General features: G+C 29.8%; 1 protein-coding gene across 1 annotated transcript in view; it reads left to right on the plus strand.

Annotated features, from left to right (window-relative positions):
* Positions 1 to 11,104: 11,104 nt before the first annotated feature.
* Positions 11,105 to 22,085, plus strand: part of LOC142326972 (zinc finger FYVE domain-containing protein 21-like) — a 30,111-nt gene continuing 19,130 nt past the window's right edge. The window contains exons 1-5 of the mRNA XM_075369704.1: positions 11,105 to 11,180; positions 12,211 to 12,488; positions 14,377 to 14,427; positions 17,445 to 17,707; positions 20,948 to 21,078. Coding sequence (XP_075225819.1) covers positions 11,105 to 11,180; positions 12,211 to 12,488; positions 14,377 to 14,427; positions 17,445 to 17,707; positions 20,948 to 21,078 — 799 coding nt within the window. The remainder of the gene's footprint in view (positions 11,181 to 12,210; positions 12,489 to 14,376; positions 14,428 to 17,444; positions 17,708 to 20,947; positions 21,079 to 22,085) is intronic.

Below are 22,085 nucleotides of genomic sequence, written 5' to 3' on the forward strand. Positions count from 1 at the left end.
CACGATTGATGATAGAAGAAAATGCTGTAGTTTCATAAGTCTTAGCGCAATGTACAAAAATGAAGTACTGGAGTACTTAACTGAAATCATCAGGGATCAGAATGTCTCATGCCGTCAACATCATAACTGTATTCAATTTTTACTTCATGATGTATTAGGGTTGTTGAAAATTCATCCCAAAAACTGTAACCATTGTTTTCCTGTTGCTCAGTTCTGTTTGAACTTTTTGGCTTGTTTGGAGAAGTGTAAATCCACTGCCCAGACTGTTCTTTGGTTTTTGGATTGCCATACTGGATCCAAGTCTCATTGCCATTAACGATAGACTTCATTATCATAACGCATGAGAAACATTAAGGCTGACACCATTCACTGCATTTTGGGACCCAGTGTATACACAGTTTCCGGTTGTCACATTTGTGTATTAAGAAGACCTTGAAATTTCTGCAGAAAGTTCACACTTATCATAAGTGAACTTATGATAATCAACATGCTCAATCAGGTCTACAGCAGCGACAGCAACAGACTTGCCCACCTTTGTCATGGACGTCTATTAGTTCTAATTTAAATTTTGCATCGTTCCTGTACACTATCATTACTCATAAAGTGGTCACCATACACTAGGCTCATTCTGTGATGGCAGGATTATCGATCATAACAGCCATGTTCAATTGAACATGGCTCATAACTCGGCTGAGACTGATGCAGTGGAGCCAGCAATGGCAGAGGTTGTTGTGAGGATGCCGCACAATTGCATGACGTGCAGACCTGCCCCCTGCTTATCTCTTGTTTACTTAGATGCATGATCAGAGTTTGAAAAAAAACAGCCCTCGTATGTAACAGTTAAATTATAAACTCCTTGTTAATAATTGCAACCTCTTTAGTGGCTGTATCAGTAGATAAATGTACTTCTGTTTACCACTAAATCCTGTAATTTGAACTAGCCAATTGCAAATCATTTCTAGAGATTGATTTTTGATTTTTCATCCTGTTTTATCATCAGTGTATAAATAAAACAGATTACTGAAACAAGATTTTCAACATAATCATTCTGTCATTGACTTTCCACCATATGCCTTTTTACAGCTATAAAAAAATTAAATTCTTCATATTTATATATATAACCAAGTACTCATTTGGCTACAAAAACTATTTAAAATTAAGTGTAAATCTTCATAGTTAAAAAGCAAATAATTCGCACAGTAAAGAAGATATTGAATCTTTACCTATGAAAAAGTGATACGTAGTTTTTCCACACCATTATCAGGTATAGTGCTGAAAACTACCCAAATTTGAATTTTTTAAAGTTGGTTCATTAAAATAATATTAATGGATACTAAAGAATTTATTTGATGGTAGAGGCAGTAATATTGTAATATGCTGTATAAGTATCAATTTTATAAATATAAAATAAATTCAATTAGTGCATTAATGTGTCTATTTATTTACTGGAATTATTTCAAATAATGTTATAATAATATTATATTTCAAATAATGGTTTATTATAATTTGTTTTTTATTGTTATTCTGAGGTAATATTCTTTCTTGGATATTAGCACAATTTTGAAAACATTGGTGCTAATGTTTTCAGTTTCAAGGTAGCTGAACTTTGTTCATTTTACCTTCATTGCAGGTATTAATTTATTGCGTACATCCCATAAGTGGAAATTTTCTGGAATTTTCCTAGAAATATTTTACTAGCCTGTGAAATATACTTCTTGAATATTTGGTTGAAAGTATCACTCTTCACAGACAGTTTTAAAAGACAGGTGTAGCCCTCTTGCTAGGGCTACACCAAATATTTGATACTTTCTACATTGTTTCTCACTGATGTCAAGATTAATAGACTGTAATAACTAAAAATTATAATTTTTTGTCATAGTCATGTTTTTGATAAATTAACAACCACAGTTGCCTATTGTATAGTTGGACAAGATATAATAAATGAAGGCATCCGCAGATGTTTTTGTGTACCATTTGTTAGCTAATTTATTGGTATTTAATAACATACAGATTTTTACTTGATATTTAAATAAAATTCTGATTTAGTCTATATTGTATGTTTAAATAATAAAATTGTTAAGTTTAGAAAAGTTTGAATTTATTTAGAAACGGTACACTAGACCAAAGTGCATTACATGTACATACCAGTTTATACCAGTGTAAGTATGTACATACCAGTGTAAGCATTTTGGTAAGATGCTTCATCTTTAAAGCCTTGTTTTTTAAAGCGAGGATCTAATAGCATGTTTTCAAGCAAAATATTATTTTCAACATCCTTAAATCTATGTTGCACTTTATCTAGAGTAGAAGATTTAATGTTAAGTACATGCCTTGTCATCGCTCCCAATAAACAAAAAAATAACTATTAAAATAAGTTCTCAAAAAACTGTCACTGTTTCAAAAATCATTTCAAAATAATAATCATTTCAAAAAATAAAATGCACATTTCAGCTATAACTGTCCACTCATCAAATGAAATATTATTTAGAATAGGATTCACCAAAGCGATAGTCGAAATTAGTGGTTCTTTTGTTTCTAATAATCTATTAAACATGTGCAGGCCTCGTAAAGTACAAATTGGGAGTTACAACAGAAAATCTTAAACCATTAAGTACCTCTCCAAGAAGACAGAAGTAGTAGATTGGGATAACAAAAGTAATTAAAACAATCAATTATTACTAAAAAAAAATTGGTTTTTGAATCCTTTCAAAAACACCATAATCTTGATTAGCTGGATTAAACTAAACTCTTCCAGTCAAGTTAGGATGGCACAATGAGTCTGTAGTAGGCCACTCTTATAATGTGTTGTATTGAATAAAACGATCCAGAATACGTTTATTATTTTATTAAAGATAAAAGTACTCAATTATAAAAAACTGAAATGAAGGTTTAGAAAAAACTTAATGACAGTCTAAAATTACTACTACTAAAAACTAAAGACAACTAAAAACTTAACACTCCATAACGCTACTTGCACAAACACTCTTCATACATGCTTGTAATCCTTTTCCAGGAGAAACTATGAGAATTTCAACAATCAGGTCTATTATGTAGCCACTAGAAAGGAAAAATGAGTACCTAAGTTAGTACATAGCCAGCCCACTTATCAAGGATGTAGTGGCTCTTCAAGTTCTAGAAATCGCAGCATGTAATCTCTCATAAGCTCAGACCTACACCCACAAAACCAATAATGGGGAAGATCAAGGATAAGGAAAGAGATGAGTAGTAAGAAACGACAATCTAACCACTGGGTTAGTCTACAATTTTGCCCAGAATTCTCTACACAGCCATAGTAAGAAGTTGCAGCTACTAACTAGAACCCAAAAATTTACCCTCCCCTGATATCAAAACAAAAGCAAAATCTTAATAGCAATTTAGATAATTATGGTAATAAGAAAATATTATAATAAAATTCTAAAACTGTCTACTGCTTATTTGGAAAATGAGCACTTCCCACACAGTATTCACACAAGGTACCATAATCAAATAATTGTAGATCTTATACAAAAATAAAATAGTAGATCTTATACTTGAAAACGGCATAGCCATATCGAGAACAATGCGCATTCCACGCCATGTTATTTGGGAAATTTATAGAAAGCACTTTTAAATAAAGTAATGGTAGATTGTTACCTCTTGCAGCAGTGTGCAACCTAGTTATAAGCGTACATGAGACACAAGTTAGTCATAAGTAGTACTGAATGAGATGGTATAAATTAACAATTAATGTATCCTATTCTGTTACGTTACAAAACAATAGCCGTTTGGGAAATATGTTTTAGTATAATTTTTATCAAATAATAAGCAGAATGGATTTATTTTTCTGTTTTTTCTTTTGTCTAATAAAAAAAATTGTATTAGGGTGACATCAAACCTAATTTCTGGCTGCAGTAAAGGAAAATACCACTCCAACGATCTCTATGGCGAAGTGGTAGCATCTCAGCCTTTAATTTAGAGATCCTGGGTTTGAATCCCAGTTAGGCGTGGCAATTTTCATTCGCCACATAATTCCATTTCCATATCCCATGCATAAGCTTCAAGCCTATGTGGTGATATAAAAAAAAAGTTAAGTACCAATAGAAAAAATTAGCGGAATTAAGTGGTAATTATCGTTAACCCTTTGATAAAACTGCAGTTGTCCGACATGTTCACCAAGCTTAAGGTGTTCAACTTTCTGACCATGATAAGGACGAAATCCTGAGCATGTATTGTGCTTTGTGAAATGTTGAATCGTGTAGAAATTATTCATGTGCTCATTGTAGGAATACGCTATACTATGTGAAGCATTTCAGTTAATCTTTTTTGGAATTCAACCTCCGTACACGAGCCACTTTCGAACAGCAGGAGGACCACCGTCTGCATTACCCACGACGCGACACCTGCTGAGCAACCTCAGATGCAAAAGTGAATCCAACTCCACCACTAGCAAAGTCCTCACAGAGACAATTATAAAAAGGATCAGTTTTTCTGATTTCCTGTTAGTCCCAGACTAACCCCCCCCCCCCCCAATACACCCAACGGTACAAACTGATCTCCTGACCCCAAATCATGAATTGAGTAAAATAAGAAAATATGATCCCTCTTCTACATTTCTCTGTGAGGACTTTAAATATATTTCATGTTCGAGTAATGTAACAGAACTTCTATATATAAAACTGACCTAAAGGCACAGTGTTAAACTCTACATAAAGCTGGTGTAATCTAAGAAATTCATAATTGATCATATCAACTACATTAATCATAATTATAAGACTATAAATTTCTACTATATTTCGCACATACTGATCAAATTCATAAAATGGGTTTTAATGAACTAAATTGTAAAAAAGTACAACATAATGCAAGTATTGATTTAAGTAGCACTATTGTCAAAAATGTGAACCAAAAGTATAAATAAATAAAATGTCCTAATGAATAAAATAAACATAGTAAAAATAAAATGCAATTGGTATAGCAGGTAAGTTTGTAATTTACCTCCAAACTGAATGAATGTGATGCTGCAATTATTATATAAGGCCTGCAGTATGGAGAATTTCACTAAAGACAATGCTTGTGAACAAGCACATGCACTACGCTTTACACTTAATAAAGGTATTCATTTAAGATAAAAAATAACTGGAATCTGTTTTTTACGCTCACTCTAGACTTATGCAAACTCAATTATTCACTTATTGTCGTATAATTGTGTTAACATACTAAATTTTGAAATCATTTACAGTATTCTGCGGCAGCGCGTGTTAAGTAGCACTGTTTTGTACTATTCACAAGACATACTGTATCAGCTTTTTTTGGAGCTTGTTAAATGTATTATGTGATTTTTGCAGTTGGTGATCATAAAGAGCAGAGAGTCTATGTTAAATTTTGTTTCTTCTGGGAAAAAATTCTGTTGAAACAGTATGCATTCCTTCAAAATGGTTTTAAAGAGCCATTTTTAACTACCCAAGATTAGAACAATTAGAATTGATAAACTTCTTGAAAAAACTTTGTAGTCAATTTACAAATATAATTGTCATTGTAAAAAAAAGTCAAGTTACAACAATATATTAATTACACTTACACTCCCACTTCCTCTTCTTATAAAAGAATGATGTCTCATTTCTTTATTTAAAACCACCTATACACTCAGTGCTAGCCATAAAATTACATTATCTTCTACAATGATTTCCTCAGCTTTAGCCCTACTTAAGAGACATGCATGATTACTTGTCACTTATTTATTTCAGAAATTTAAACCATCACTCTTTCTTTTCACACACGGTTGCTTACATCTTAAATAATTCTTAATTTCAAAACAAGTTCAATAACCTAATCCACAAAAAATCTAACATCAATAAGGCTGAAGCACCTGAAACAATTACTGTATGTTTTGAAGACAATTCCAAAAATGAATAATCTCTTACTGAGGCCTCCTGGGGTTGGGGCTGGGGACGGCATAGCCAGACTCTTTCCTGCCCTGGGAATTTGAGGCAGGCAGTATAAAGAAAATAAAAAAATTAAAGATCCGACCGGGGGGCTGACCTACTGTGCCGGACATACAGCCGTTGGGTGGGGAGGCTTCCTTTGAGTAAAAGGACACTTCTTCGGGCTGCGTATACTTAATTGAATAACCGGCCTGAGTTAAATTAAAATATTGGTTATGCGAAGTCAAATCAGTAATGTTTGCCACAACAGTTAATACATTTAGATGGCTAACACATTTAGCATAATTTAATCATGTCTGAACACTTGTATACCACATTCTGATTCAGCTTAAAAATTCTCAAAATTTGACCACTGTGTAATCAATTATTTTCATTTTACACCTTTCTTTTATATTAAATAATACTTATATTTAATGGTTTTAATAAAAATAACTAAATTAAAAATTTAGGCTAAAATTCATTGTCATGTTTTTAGCCTACATATGTGTATTCTTATATACTTAACATGTTTCACCAATTACCCCGTAAATGATTAATTCCTGAATAGTGGTCATTACTTTGGCAGAATTTATTAAGATTTCAGCAAGTACTATATATTCTTTGTGGGATTACTTGCAAATTAATAACCAAAATTTTTTAGCTAACTTGAATAAAACCAAATAAATTGATTACTATTTAAAGAAAGAATGTTGACAGGAAATTATGCTAACTAAATATGCTATACTATGATACTTGCCTTTGAATCTGAAAAGCATGCAATTAATGTATAGTTAAAAATTATTTCTTGAACCGTCAGTACTCGCAAACATCTACCAACATTAATTTTTTTTTTTAAATATAATTTTATAATATAATGAACTATTTTGGCTGTGATTGCTGTCTTCTTGATCTGAAGATTATTTTATTCAATTTTATATGTTAAATTTGTGTACTTACTTAAAAAAGTATTTGAGCCTAAAAATCGCTGCTTATATATTTAAATAATAAACATAAACATAATGCTTATGTTTCTTATTGATGCTTATCGTGTAGATTTAATTTAAGCTAAAATTACATCAATACACTGCAAATATTATAACTGCTAGCACTAATAAAATTAGTTAATGAAAATATTTTCCTTCTTATTATATCTCTTACAGATCATCTCAAAAGCAGGACTGCTGGTAACTTTTCATGAAATAAAATCTTACTTACTCATAAGACCTTCCTAGAAGTATCAAATTTTATAACTTCATTCATTTGTTTACCAATATTAAAGTTACTGCTTAATTATAACTATAAGCACTATACTCATTATCATTGATAGCATGTTGCATGTGCAGTGTACAGTCCCTGCCACAGGATCTCATTTCATAAACATACGTTCTCTCACACACATGCTGCAAAACAGTAAGCTCTAGTTAGATGTGCAGTTCATTCTGTTCAATGATCTTATAAAGGCAATTTAAAATATTAAAATGAAATACCTCTCTTCTTTAAAATGTGTTCTGAATTCACTCAAATGTAATAAACTGGAGAGATTCTAGTGAGATTTTATCATAATTAAATTTTAAGTCCTTAAACTTATCACTAAAAATCTGATCATTATTATTGTATAGTAGTAATGTATTCTGTTTTATTATTACTGCAGCATCACATCTCATTCAAGAATCCAAAGAATGGAAGAGGATCAGGGATAGCAAAACAGTGAATGATGACTGGTCTTCCAGACATCAGGCTTCTGTCCTTCCAAGAAGTATTACAACTGCACGTCAAGTGTTAAATCAGTTTCTTGCAATAACCAGCTTAAAATATGCATGCTACAAATAAGTGTTTTTCTGCCAAAAATCAATCTTAGAACAGAAGCTGAGAAACAACCTTGCTCTACCTGTATCTGGACAATCAACCGGTCAAGTGGTCAGAGAGAGGTTTAAAGAGTAAAGATATGTGTACCTGAAATTAACTAAAATGACTTCAAATCATTGAGAAATATACGAGTACAGGATTAATCTTTACAAACACTTCCTTTCTATTGTTTAATGTAACATTCAAGAAGTAAAAATAAGGAAAGAGGATATAGAAATATTCTGTAGAAAAACGAAATAAAGTATTATCATAATTATTATTTTATATAATAGTAATAATAATACAGTACTTGTATATATGTACACAATATATATTATACGATAAAACCTTGTGACGATTTATCAGACCTACATATTTTTTTTATTTATAATTATTATTAATTACATTAACATACCTTCATGTTTTAAACTAATTCATATAAATAAATACTTTACTATTTATAGTAAGACTGTTACAGAAAAGTCTTAAAAAAAAAAATAACAAAAATAAGAGTTTTGACATTTATATTAATATATTGTTTATAATATAATTACATTACAACTCTATGCAATGAATTATTTACAGTACGTTATGTTAAAATTTAAAGGTATGAAAATATAACAATATTACACAATCTATGTATAAAAATGCTGGTTTCAACAAAAGAAAAAATTAAGGAAAAAGAAATGTTATAATATATATAATACATTATATTATAATGCAATCGTTTCATATATATTATAACATAATTGTCATTATTTTTTCATAATTATCTATTATAATCATTATAGTACATTGCGCTAATAATAAAATAAGAATGTTAAAAAATACAACTAAACTTCATACAAAAGTACACCGGTGCAACAATGAAATATTTTCTGGGGATTAACATAGCTTTCATTTTAGAGGTAATCCTTGTACTTTCTGTAATGCAGGTAGGCTAGACCCCTATTTATAGAAAATAAAAATAATTTGTGCAGGTAAAGAAATGGTCGATTTGTAATCAGGTATGTAGCCGACTGTCAAGCAACGAGGGATTTCAAGGCAAGCATCGTTCAATTTGCCATCAATCTTAGAAACAACAAAACAAAAATAACTACTTCGATCAATTAGCCTGGAAAATATATTACAACAGTACAGATGTAATTTTTTTTTATGTACATACAAAATGGTAAAAATTGTTTCTACTCAATTCATGTAATTTTAAATTTTTCTAGAGATTTCTTCACGATTCTTTGAATAAGTAAAATTTTTTTATTTATTTTTTTTAAATTTATCTTTATTCATTTAATGTTGGTCCAGAGTCTTACAAAAATATAAGATAAAGAATACCTTAAAAGAAATGGATTTTCTACACTAAGAATAACTGGGCCCATCAAATCTGGAAGATAAAATTTTAACGTGATGCCAAAGTGATCTCTTTTCATGTTAATTCAAGTTGTAAGAAGCTAACTTTAATCTAAAAACAATTCATTTTTATATTAGAATAACGTTAATATGATCCAAAGAGCTCTCCTAGAATGAAATGAAGCTTGCAGTGTCGGCAACCATTGATCATCAACCATCCTTGATCTGTACTCTTCAAATAGTCAATTTTCTGATCGTTAATAACTTATTTCAAAAACTTCTCAAAGAATATTTAACCAAACTTAACAAAAAATGTAATATTTAAACACTATTGATAAATTCAGTTATTCATAAAGAATAGTACAATACATTTCAACAGTAAAATTTCAGCTTAAATATGTGCAAAAACACAGGATGATAAAATTAGCATGCTGCTTACTCTTTGTAGATCACGGTTGATAATCTCCCCTACAAATTGTTGGGACTATTAGCGCATTATTTATGAAGTTTAGTTTCTTTTTTGAACATATCTTATGTATGCCTGTAATTGCACACACTTTTAAAAAATATTATAAATATATATACATATATATGAATGTTACATTATGTGCAACTACATACATTTTAATAACCACAATAATAAAATAATAAACATAAATAATACACACACATAAATACTTGCACGCAAACAAAAGAAATCGTAATAACATATTCACTATTTTGACTAATATTAATTTATTATGCTAAAAATCTCTCAACTTTATATCACTCCTTCACATGCTAATGTGAACACATTAAACATCATACATTCATCAAACGTATTTGTGAGATACATATGTCAACTCATTTCTACTTGGTCATTGTGTACTAATTATTGAAGTTTTTTAATTATTTATTTTTCATTCCAATTTAAACATATATACAGAAAAAAATACATTGGACTGAATTCATATGAAACCTTTTTTTCTCTAATTTATCAAACTAGAACTGCTTAACTGAATATTGAAGATATTCATTAACAACAACTTAAAATATGATTCATCTAATGTTTCATTATTATTATTTGCAACATATTACTTTTATAAAGAGTGGGATAGGTTAGACTGGAACAATCAAAAACATATGAATTTATATATACCATACCATACCATAAATACTTATACCAAGGAACGGTAAAAACGTACACGACTGTAGAGTAGTTATTTTAGGAGAATGAACAAAGTAAAACAAAATAAACACACAAAGGAAGACAAGTGATACATAAATATGCAATAATAAAACATCACGGTTTGATGAATCATTTACAAGCAGTTGATAATTTAAATACAATGCTACTTTACAGGACTGTACAAATATAATAAATGCATCATTACAACTTATCGGTCAATTAATTTTTTAATCATAACATACCAGCATGAATATTTTATTAAATAAAATGCTATCTACTATAAATATCACTTACAGTAAATTATAAAGAGTTTATTACAAACAAAAACAATTAAATATAACAAACAGATAAATAAGTAATTTTATAGAAAAAAAACAGTCAATGTACATCATAAAGAATAGTATTAAGTTAAACTGATTTAAGTGTTCCTCTTCTGAGAAATATCATTAAATCATAATTTTACAAATATTATTTTACACAAAAGTAGAATGTTGTATAGAGATATATTATAAACACTGAAACATATGATCTACACATAAAGTTTTTTAACCTTATCAAAAAAATTGCTTTTAACCCTCCAGGTTGGTCTAGCAGTAAAATTTGTGTAATCATCTGATTCGGATGTCAAGAGTTCTCAGATTATTCAAATCCTAATAACGGTAGTTGTTTTAAATTTGGATTTGATTAGATTGTGGATACCAGTTTTCAGTTGCTGGGTATCAATTAACTTGTCTATTAATTAGGCGTTAATTATAAACTTAGACGAATTAATTCGTCTATGTTTATTATTTTTGTGGAAAATATGGGTATAATTATTGAGATTTCGATATCAAAGATTAGGAAGATGGTTGCAACTAAAAAGAAGTGTGTAGAAAATGATTTTCGTGTTGATGATGTTTTAGAAAATCCACATTCAAATGGTGAGTTTTTGTCTCGTCTTATTTTATTTTATTTTTTTGAGATTACTATTGTAATGATTTTATTATAATAATAATTGAGCTTAAGGATATTATTGTTAAGGTAATTTTTGAAAAATCTTTTTAATTTTTTTAATCTATTAGTTGGAGGCTAATTACACTTTTTGTACTAAAAAGATTTAATTTAATTTTCCTTATCAGTAAATTGATAGGTAAAGGAATAATCAAATTACATTCTAGCCCAAGGTGATGGATGGTTGAAAAGCGTATTTTTATACATCGTACTATTGAGATTGTAAGGAAGGTTGTTCCTACAATTACGTGGATGCCATGGAACCCTGTTGTTAGAAAGAATGATGATCCATAAATTGAATCTGCTATTGTGAAGGTTGATTGTTGATATTCTCATTTTTGTAAAAATGTAAAGTATAGTCCTAGTAAGATTGTTAGTAATAGTGATTTATTAGATATTGATAATTTGTTTAATAAGATTCTGTGGTGTGCTCATGTTACTGTAATTCCTGATGAAATTAGGATGATTGTGTTTAATAGTGGGATTTCTATTGGATTAAAGGGTTTAATAGATTTTGGGGGTCAATTTATTCCGATTTCAATTGATGGTGCTAATCTTGAGTGGAAGAATATTCAGAAAAATGATAAGAAAAATATTATTTCTGAGATAATAAATATGATTATTCCTATTTTTATTAATGGTTTTACTTTATTTGTATGATTTCCTTGAAGTGTTGCTTCTTGCGTTACGTCTCGTCATCATAATATTATGGACATTGTTGATAAAATCATACCTATTGTTATTAGGTCATACTCTTTTGTTTGAGTTCATTTAACAGTTCCTGTTAGTATTGTTATTACATTTATTGATAAAATAATTGGTCGTCTTTTTGTAACTATGTGAAACGGGTGATTTTTTTTTTTTCATAAGGTACTTCTCTAGAGTAAAGTGTTACAAGAGTTGCAAATACATATGCTTGAATTATTGAGATTGCTGTTAAGATCATTTGAATTGGTGTAGTAAATATTAATATTTTTATTGATGATGTATTTCCTAATAGTGTTATTAGCAGGTGTCCTGCAATTACATTTGCCGTAAGTCGAACAGCTAGTGAAATTGGTCGGATAAGGTTTCCTGTGGTTTCAATTAAAATTATTATTGGTGAAATAGGGGAGGAAGTTCCTGTTGGTAATATGTGTTTAAATATTTCATTTGTAAAGTTTTTTCATCTATATGTTGTGATTATAATTCATCTTGGTAGTGCAATTGATATTGATACTACTAACTGTCTTGTTGATGTAAAAACATATGGAATTAATCCTAGTACATTTCTAATTATAATAAATATAAAAATTGATATCACTATAATTAGGATTTCCTTTTGGTGGGTCATTGATTTAAATTCGTTTATTAGTTTTTTTCTATTATTTTTATTATTATATTTATTCAAGATTTTTTAGTTCAGTATCATTTTGGTAAAATTATTGTTGTTATGAGTATAATTATTCAATTTCTTTGTAATAAATTGTAATTTCTTTGTAATTGTTGCTGGATCAAATGTTGAAAAAAAGACTAGTTATCATTTTCAGTTAATGTTTAGTTTTCTTTTTTTTTGTGGGGGTTTTAGATTTGTTATGAAGAATAACTTTGTTATGTTAACTATAATTGTAGCTGTTGTTATTATTAATATAATGTTTCATATTATTGGCGACATTTGTGGAATCAAGATGCACATTATATGTATTTTTTATTTGACAGTTAAATGTTTTTTTTTAAACTAGCGTCTTTCATTAAGAGTATTCAATATTTACTATATTTTGGTTTAAGAGACCATTACTTTCTTTCAGTCACTTAATGTTTATTTATTTTTATGTTTTCATTCATTTAATAAATGGTTTTATGTCGATTCTTTCTATGGTAATTAGTATAAATCTGTGATTTATTCCAAAAAATTTCTGAACATTGTCCAAAAAATACTCCCGGGGGTTTTAGTTATTAATCTAATTTGATTTAGTCGTCCTGGGATTGCATCTATTTTTACTCCTACTGATGGAATTGTTCAAAAGTGGATTACATCAGATGATGATACGATTATTCGGATTTGTGTTAAGAATTGAATAATTATTCGGTTGTCAGATTTATTTGATAATTTATTTTTTGTTATTGTTATTATTATAATTGTTACTGTTATTGTAATAGATAATAAGATCATTATAGTATGATCGTGGAAATTTATTAGTTGTTCTATAATTGGTCTAGCTCTATTTATTATATTAAATTTTATTCATGATGAGATTTCTAAGGAAATTATTTTTTAATTTATTAATGAATTTTTAAGTTCATGCCAATATTCGTGTTCAATAGATAATAGTTATTTATAGACTTCTTACAATTACTCTTAGTTTATGTTTACATGTCAATCATTTGAATTAATGTAACTGCGTTTAATTATGATTGATTAATTTCTCTATGTTTTAAAGAGAAAAAGTACTATTGAATTTCTCCAGCAGACGGGGCTCATTCATATTGCAGGGAAGTGTGGAAAATGTTGTATTACTTTAAAATTTTATGGCAATAGTAAAATGACTCGCATGTTCAATAGAACATATGGTTTAACCATTGATTTTATTATTAATATTAAACAATTCATTTATCGATGGAGTTGCAGTTTTGTCTTTTATTTTGAAAGGTGAATTACATTGATCACAGGTGCTGAGGTGCAAATGTGCATAATAGTATGTACATATGATGGCAGGAAAAGTTGAAAAATTATATTATCTTTCTAACCTTTGAAATGATAAATAAAATTCATTTTATATAAATTTAAAGTGGAAATTTCAATTTGAAAAAGTTTGGTAGTGGGTATGTAATAATAGATGACTATTGGTTTTTCTGATGCCTCCTGTATTTTCTAAAATAATATTCTGATCGACCTCATAAAACCCTTACATCTTTCACAAGTTTGTTTATTTCAGAAAAATATTAAATTTTTACTTTTTTTTTCTTTAAACGTATATATTTATTTTATTGCTGTCCTGATCTATAACTATAACAAAACTTTTCTTACTGAAAAAAAACATGTACTTTTTTTCTAAGTATCACTTTGAGGCATGTATATGATAAGTTGTTTCATAGATTTGAATTTGTTCCCTTTCCCAAGTTTTATAATTGTTTATAATGTTTCAGGTTTCAAAATGTACAAAATGTAGTGCAAAGTTTGGATTTACTACAAGAAAGGTAAGATCTATATATTTTTGGATTAGTTAATGTAATTTTAAAAAAGAGTTTCTTTCCAGAAAGTAATGTAAAATATCCAGTTTATAATGGAGATGGTGATAACAAACAAACTAAATGGAATTACGACAACCAAGAAAGTTTTCAAAGGTTTGGAAGTGACAACTTATTTGGAAGGTTAAGATAATGTACAGCAAATAAAAATTCTACAGTTAGCTTTAGTAAATATATCATTTTAGAAAAACATTGCAAATGTTATGTCACAAATAACAAACTATCTTGTAAAGTAAATGATGTTTATAATTTAATTATTTGGTTTCTTCTTTATACACAGCATATATAATCCGTTATGTATCACTTTCTTTTTAATCTACAATATTTCTTATATTTAAAATAAAGTTCTTATTTTCATAATCAAAGTATTTATCTAGTCAACTCAAAAATACAAAACAAATGAATAATCTAGTACAGGCATAGCCAAGTTTTTGCCTCTGGGCTGAATTGGAAAGAAAACTTTTTTCACGAACCGAATGAAGTATTAAAATTTAAAAATGTTAAATACAAAAACAGTTCACTTAAGTAAGCAAAATTTAATTATGGAATTTGCTGTACTTTTATTTAGATTCATTAAAGAAAATGTTTGTTCACAAATATAAGTGAGCTGAAGATTATAAAATATCTGTTGGCAAGTTTTTTTAAATTTCCATATTTTCCATTATTCAATTGCTTACAGAAAAGGCTATTTATCACTTTTTCCATCTTTTAAGCATTTACAGTTTATTAATATGTGAACAATATGCTCAAAGATTACAATAAATTGGCAAACTTTTAAAAAATGTAACAAAAAAATTTAATGACAGAAACCTAACCGATTAAAAAATATCAGATTATCAAAATACCTAATATCAGTTTTAGAAAATTATGTCAGGTAAATGGTGTCCTCTAATATGCAATCTGCCATTGAGATTCCCCATTGCTCGCTGCAACATCTCGGATGGGATGCCATGAATTTTGTCTTGAATTGCTTGTTTCATTTCACCCAGGACCTTTGGCCGACCCTTGTAGACCATGCTTTAAAGTATCTCCAGAAGAAAAAAAAATCACAAACTGATAAATCCAGTAATCTTGGGGACCCAGAAATGTCACCAAATCTTAAGATATCAGGGTTACAGAATAATTCTCACATAGCAGCCATTGATTGCACACTACATCCTGTTGAAACCAGACTTCATGCTTGTATGGGAAATTGTTCAATACAGGTGTAAAAAAATATTGCAGCATGTGAACATACTGATCTTTTTTTCCTGTTTAGTCTCTGGTAATTACCGTTGAGATATTACTTCAGAGGATGATATGTATGAGTGTAAATGAAGTGTAGTCTTGTAGTGTAGTCTCAGATCGACCATTACTGAGATGTGTGGTAAATTGAAACCCAACCACCAAAGAACACCAGTATCCACGATCTAGTATTCTTCAAATCCATATAAAAATAACTGACTACTAGGACTTGAAGCTGGAACTCTTGACTTCCAAATCAGCTGATTTGGGAAGGAACATACCGATCTGAAGTGATAAAACTGCACTCTATACTTTTACCTTGCTGCTGTGTAAATTTTCATGAACATTGGCATTCATGAAGTTCATCGGGGTTGCTTTCTGCCCCAATATCGATAGTTCTGATTGTTCACATAACCTGTGAGATGGAAATGTACCTCATCTGACATCCACAGCTTTTCCAGAAATTTGTTGTCCTCATTAATGTTTGCCATAATTTCTTGACAGAAATCAAAGTGCAACTGATGGTCCTTCAGTTCTTACACGATCTTTACTTGCGAGGATGAAATTTTAAGTCGAAATGAAGAATTCAGTGAACACGCTTTTAGAACAACCCAACTATATCTGCTTGTTTACGAATTGAACGCTGTGGGCTCTGTACGACTGAAACGCATACAGTCTCAATATTGTGTAGAGTATAAGCACTTCTTGATAGTGTTGTCAGTTTCTTTTTCAGAGTCGATTAAGTCTCTTCAAAGTTTTTAATTCATGTTTCTGTCGCATTTTTTCGATATAACACGACCTAAATTGTAATGCCATCAGAACTCCCTCTGTGCACCTTCCAAACTATCATTGGTTTTGTAAAGCATTTTTATGGCAAAAGCCTGCTGTTGACTGTTCCACTACTACAAGATGATAGCGTGGCTAGCAGGAATGCTTCTGCATAAAGCAGTGCTGCCAATTGTATATGTTGGCACTGTGCATTTCAAAAGTTCCTGTTTCTGTGTCACTTTGTATAAGACTGGTATCTTAGGTAAAGCTGATCATTGTGTGTGTACGACTGGGATTACTATATCGTCTAAGAATTTTTAACTAACTTCATAAAATTAAGAAGTTTCTTCAGTTCAATCAATTTTTTTTTTGCTATGTACAAATCTTACCCTTTGCCAAAAATGCTGACTTCAAGGATGGTTATGATATTATACCACGAGTTATCGCATTCTAATTTTTTTTTTATAACTTAGGCGGATAATGTAACAAAATTTTACCATCAATATTGATTATTTGAAGATATTTGTTAATAGATTGATGTCCCCATCGCTTAGTATTTAGTTGATTGTTATAACTTAATGAATAAATACTCTAATATTCTGTAAATATCATGCAAAATTCAAGAGAATTAGTTGGAAAAACTTAATACATATTCCCACATTTCTTACAGCATTAGCTTCTACTCATTAGTTCTTTATGTTGTTTATTTTATTCCATTCCTTATTTTTATCAAGGTTTCTTGTTTTTGAATTTATTCTAAATGACTTTTTATCATACCGGCTGAATTTTCTATCAGCTTAGCCATATTTTAAATAATTTAAAGTAACTATAAATAAAACTAAAAAAAAACTGCTTTAAAGTAATTCATTATAATTATTTAATAATGGATGTTAATTAACAGTTAGTAAGTTGTCTGCTGTTTTTAACATATTGGCTGCAGTATTTTTAACATTTTTTGTTTTGGAATGTTACAGCATCATTGTCGTCGCTGTGGCAATATTTATTGTTCAGCATGCTCTGATGAGAAACTTGATCTCCCAAGAATGTGTTTTGTAGACCCGGTTCGTATTTGTAGCGATTGTGCTCCAACCACTATACAAGAGAATAAATTCTTTGAATGCCAACTTAAAATACTGACTGGTGGTGCCTCATTTCTTTTGGAAAATAGATCTGATGAGAAGTTACTGTCAGATAGCAGCGATAATCTTGTACTGTGCAAATTGTCTCAAGATCACAGGTACAACTTTTTATATTCATCATCGAACGTATTATGTATTTGTTTGCATATACTTACATATGAGGTTTGTCTGTAAAATTCCTAAACTTTTTAAATAAAAAAGGTTCTGATTACTTTGAAATACATTTTGAATATACCACTCCCAACATTTCTTCCACCCTTCAGATTATCTCTGGAATTCTTCGTTCAAGACACTGCACAATTAGCATAGAAAATTTTCCTTTCTCAAGATAATCGACCGAAAACATCAAACTTTTATCTTTGTTTTTAATTTGAAGGAATAAAAATGTTCTACAGGTGCAAGATCAGATTAACAAGGAGGATATGGAATATCCGTTGTGTCATGTTTACCAAAAACTGACAGATTAATTGCAATTTGTACATAGGCACATTATCAGCATAAGCATCCATCGCTTTGATTACCAAGCGAAGATATCTCATTTCTTCAAAGTAATATTCCTTAATCACTCACTTGCCTTTTGAAGAAAGCAAGGCATTCAGAGTCAAAAACAATTGATAAAATGATTTAACGATTGATCGTATTTGTCTTGCTTTTTTCGGTCATGGTAACCTTTTTGATACCCTTTGTGATAATGAAGTTTTGTTTTAATATTGTAATCGCACACTAATGTCTCATTTCCAGTAATATTTAAAAATATATATATTTTAAAGTTATATTTGTTAGTTATTACAAATATAATTTAAGTTATATTTTAAAGTATAGATATTTTTTAAAGTTTCATCCTCGTTAGCTTAAGGGTTTACATCAGCTGTGGTTTGGGTTGCTTGTGTTCAACCGCGGTGGTTAATCCGCTTTTCATAACAAAAGCAGATGGTTTAACAGTAACTCGGCCATAACTTGCCAAGGGTTGAGAACATTACAAAATGAGGCAGTCTCCTTCTCAATCATAGACCTCAATATCAGTTGATATGAAACAACAATTTGCATCAGTGTTTGAAAAATAGTGTTTGTAATTAAAATACATTGAACCACCATTGTTGGCGATTATAAATATCCAATCTTGTGTAAGCTGTAAAGTTCTTTAAAGATAACTTTTTCCAAATGGCGATGTGAATGTCTTTTATGATACAGGAAGTCATTGCAGTGCCGATTAAAAATTGGTGTCGTAAAGCATGAGATGAAATATTCCTGTCGCTAGGTATATGTCAAAAAAAAATTGAAGAGGAGCAACAATGTTTCATACAAGCAACAGTCTTATACAAAGTGACACAGCAACAATTTTGCTGTGGTTTTGAGTTTTCCTCGACGGTTAATTAAACTTGCAAAATTCTTGTTTTTTGTATTTTTTTGTTTTGTTTTTAATTGCAGTATTTCATTGCAGGTTTCTTTGTAATTATAACTGATTTGTAATTAAGTGATACTGTATTTTTAACTATTTTTAAATAAATAAAGTGATATATACCTTTTAGCAACTGTCTATGTTTTATCAATACCATTGGTAATGAAGCACCAGATCAATGAAATGATTAAGCGTGATTGATTGTCAATGAAACAAAACCTTTTGTAATTATACTACTAGGAAATTATACTACTAATTATTGTTTTGCTGATATCTGTATATTCCTTGATGTGTTAATACCTCAGTCTCTTAATTTGATAGTGGCACCAAAACAAAAATGGTATTCTGCATTCAATTCTTCCAAACCCTAAATTCTTTCTTCTCTGATTTTTGCCTCTTTGATCTCAACTATTCCACCAGCGCTCTCCCCCCCCCCCCACAATTTTATACTATTTTGCATGATGCTGTGCAATGCATACTTCACATGAGTACAAAAGTTCTTCCATACTACATATACTGGCTTCAATCAGAAAATTTTGTCAAATCTATCACAGGTGGACTAAAACACTGCAAAGTAACATATTTTTACATGTGATAAGTTATGGTTACAATGAAACATGCTGTTTACCATTTGGTTATCACATTTCCCAGAATTTCAAGTGGTCAGTATAACTTTACATGAAATTAGAATCCATTTTAGTATTGGTTTTTCTTGCTAAATTGCTATAAAACCATTAACATAAGCTTTCAATTACCATAAGCAAAAACAACGTTGTATGCACACAAACCCTTGGATTGATACAAATGGAAAGTATAATGCTGTACTGGATGGAAAACTGATTCAAATCCTCTTGTAGATAACACACGTACATACAGCTAATGGAGAAAAACTGGAATTTCTGACTTGGAGATGATAATTAGAATTATAAAATAGTTAATTTTGAAAAGCATTGAAAGATACATAATAGTAGACAACTATAAGTTTTTATCATTTTGTTACCAATTTTAACAAAAAGAATTTAGAAAAATATAATGCTGTAATTTAGAGTTACCAATCACTGTGTGACTGTAAGAAGATCATTTTTTTATGTTTTAACATTACTTTCATATTCATAATTATTATTACTCATACATAATTTTTTTCTTTTCTCTTGTTTTTGCTAGATGATTACACCACATAAGCTTGAAGCTTGTTTGTGGTATACTGAAATGTCATTAGCGTATGAAAAATGTTATGCTTGCCTGGGAATTGAACCCAGAACCTCCGGATGAAAGGCTGACACTACCTCCCCACCACAGAGTTGGTGGATAATAAAATGAATGATTACTGACTTTACTTGACTCACTGCCAGTAAATACAAACAATAAATGAAATAAAGTAAGATGAATATTAATAACGAAAAGTACATGTACTGTTAATGAAACGAATTGTAGTTACACCTCAAAAATAAACATTTCATAAAATGTTTAATAAATTATGTAGCTAGCTATTTCTTTTAACATTTCTCTGTTGAAAGCTGTAGAAAAAACAGAATTGGGATATTAAAAAAATTTTGTTAAAATTTGACCGTTACTTCTTCATTTTGTATTTTATTACTAAAACCTTTCAAAACATGTCATTATGAATCAACAAATAAAAAATCCTAGTGGTTTTTAAGGTACAACAGTGTATATATGAATAGCAAATAACTATTGTTTGATTCAAACTATTCACTCTATAAATGTGTAGTCCTACAGCAACAGTTCTTTTAGACAGTTTCTGATCTCAAAGTACTGTTTAACTTAAAGGTTTTGTTAACTGAACAAGTTGTTAAGCATGGCTTTAGTGATTAGCATTATTTTATCCTTGTATTTTCTGTAATGCTTCTCCCTGAGATGTTGTAAACATTCTGGAAGATCTGTTAAATATGTTGTTAATGTTGATTTATTTAACTTTCAGGTGTCTGATGTTTGAACCAGCTTCTGTCAGTGATGCTAATTATAATGATACATTGCATTTATTGCAGTTCCATCCTTTACATTTACATAGAATCAGATCTCTTCGTGTATATAACAATCTACCAACTGCAGGTAAATAATATTAAACTGCTTTTTCAGTATATATTCATACTATATTTGTTGCTTATGCTACATCTGAGTTTCGCACATTTATAAAAAATATTGACCTTATGAGTGCCACGGTCGTGATCTATTGCCACCATTTTTCCATATGAAAAGTGCCATGGTGACGATCCATCGCACAACGTATTTTGTAATTTATGTTTTATTGGCTGTAAAAATTTGAACTACTGTGCGGTATATACAATATCTCTTTTAATATTCAATGGTGTTTGGAAATAAAGGCTCGCTTTGACTAAACAAAAAAATAATAAATAGACGACTACAAAATAGCTGATATCATATTAACACTAACAGGTCACAATGTATGTTATTTGTTGTATGTGAGGTGATATCACGTGACTTTCTATGCAGTGCGTTTGTTGTTCAGTTTTTTGTTTTATTATTTTGTTGTATGTATTTTTTTTTTTCAATGACTAAATGTATATAGTGTTCTGGATTCACGTGACTGAAATTGCACACAAAAATCATAGATCTAGTGAAGTAGACAGATTACTTGATAGTGAATTCTCAGACATTGATTTATTAGCTACTGAAGAATAGCTGGATGATTTATTTTGCTATAATAGCGATACAGATCTAATCTATCAGCTAGAAAATGAGAATGTGGTTCAATTTTGTGATAGGTTAGATCAACAACTTAGTACATCAGGACAAGCTAGGCTTTTGCCTAGATCAAGTCAAACTGGTAAGCCTACCTTAGGTTCACAAATAAATCGAAGTGTGTTTAGTAGTAATTCCTCTGAGTCTGAAGATAGAGCTGTTAGATCTACTGACAATAATATTTGGCTAAGCATAAATGATGAAATGCCTGATAATATTATTCATGATTTTTCTTACAATGAAATACCAGGGCTAAAACACTGTCCACCGGTAGAATCTAAGCCTATAGATTACTTTAATTTGTTTTTCACAGAGGCTCTTTTGAATATATTTGTAAATGAAACCAGTCGTTAAGC

The sequence above is a fragment of the Lycorma delicatula genome, chromosome 6, assembly GCF_047948215.1.
Source record: "Lycorma delicatula isolate Av1 chromosome 6, ASM4794821v1, whole genome shotgun sequence".
Lineage (NCBI taxonomy): Eukaryota > Metazoa > Arthropoda > Insecta > Hemiptera > Fulgoridae > Lycorma > Lycorma delicatula.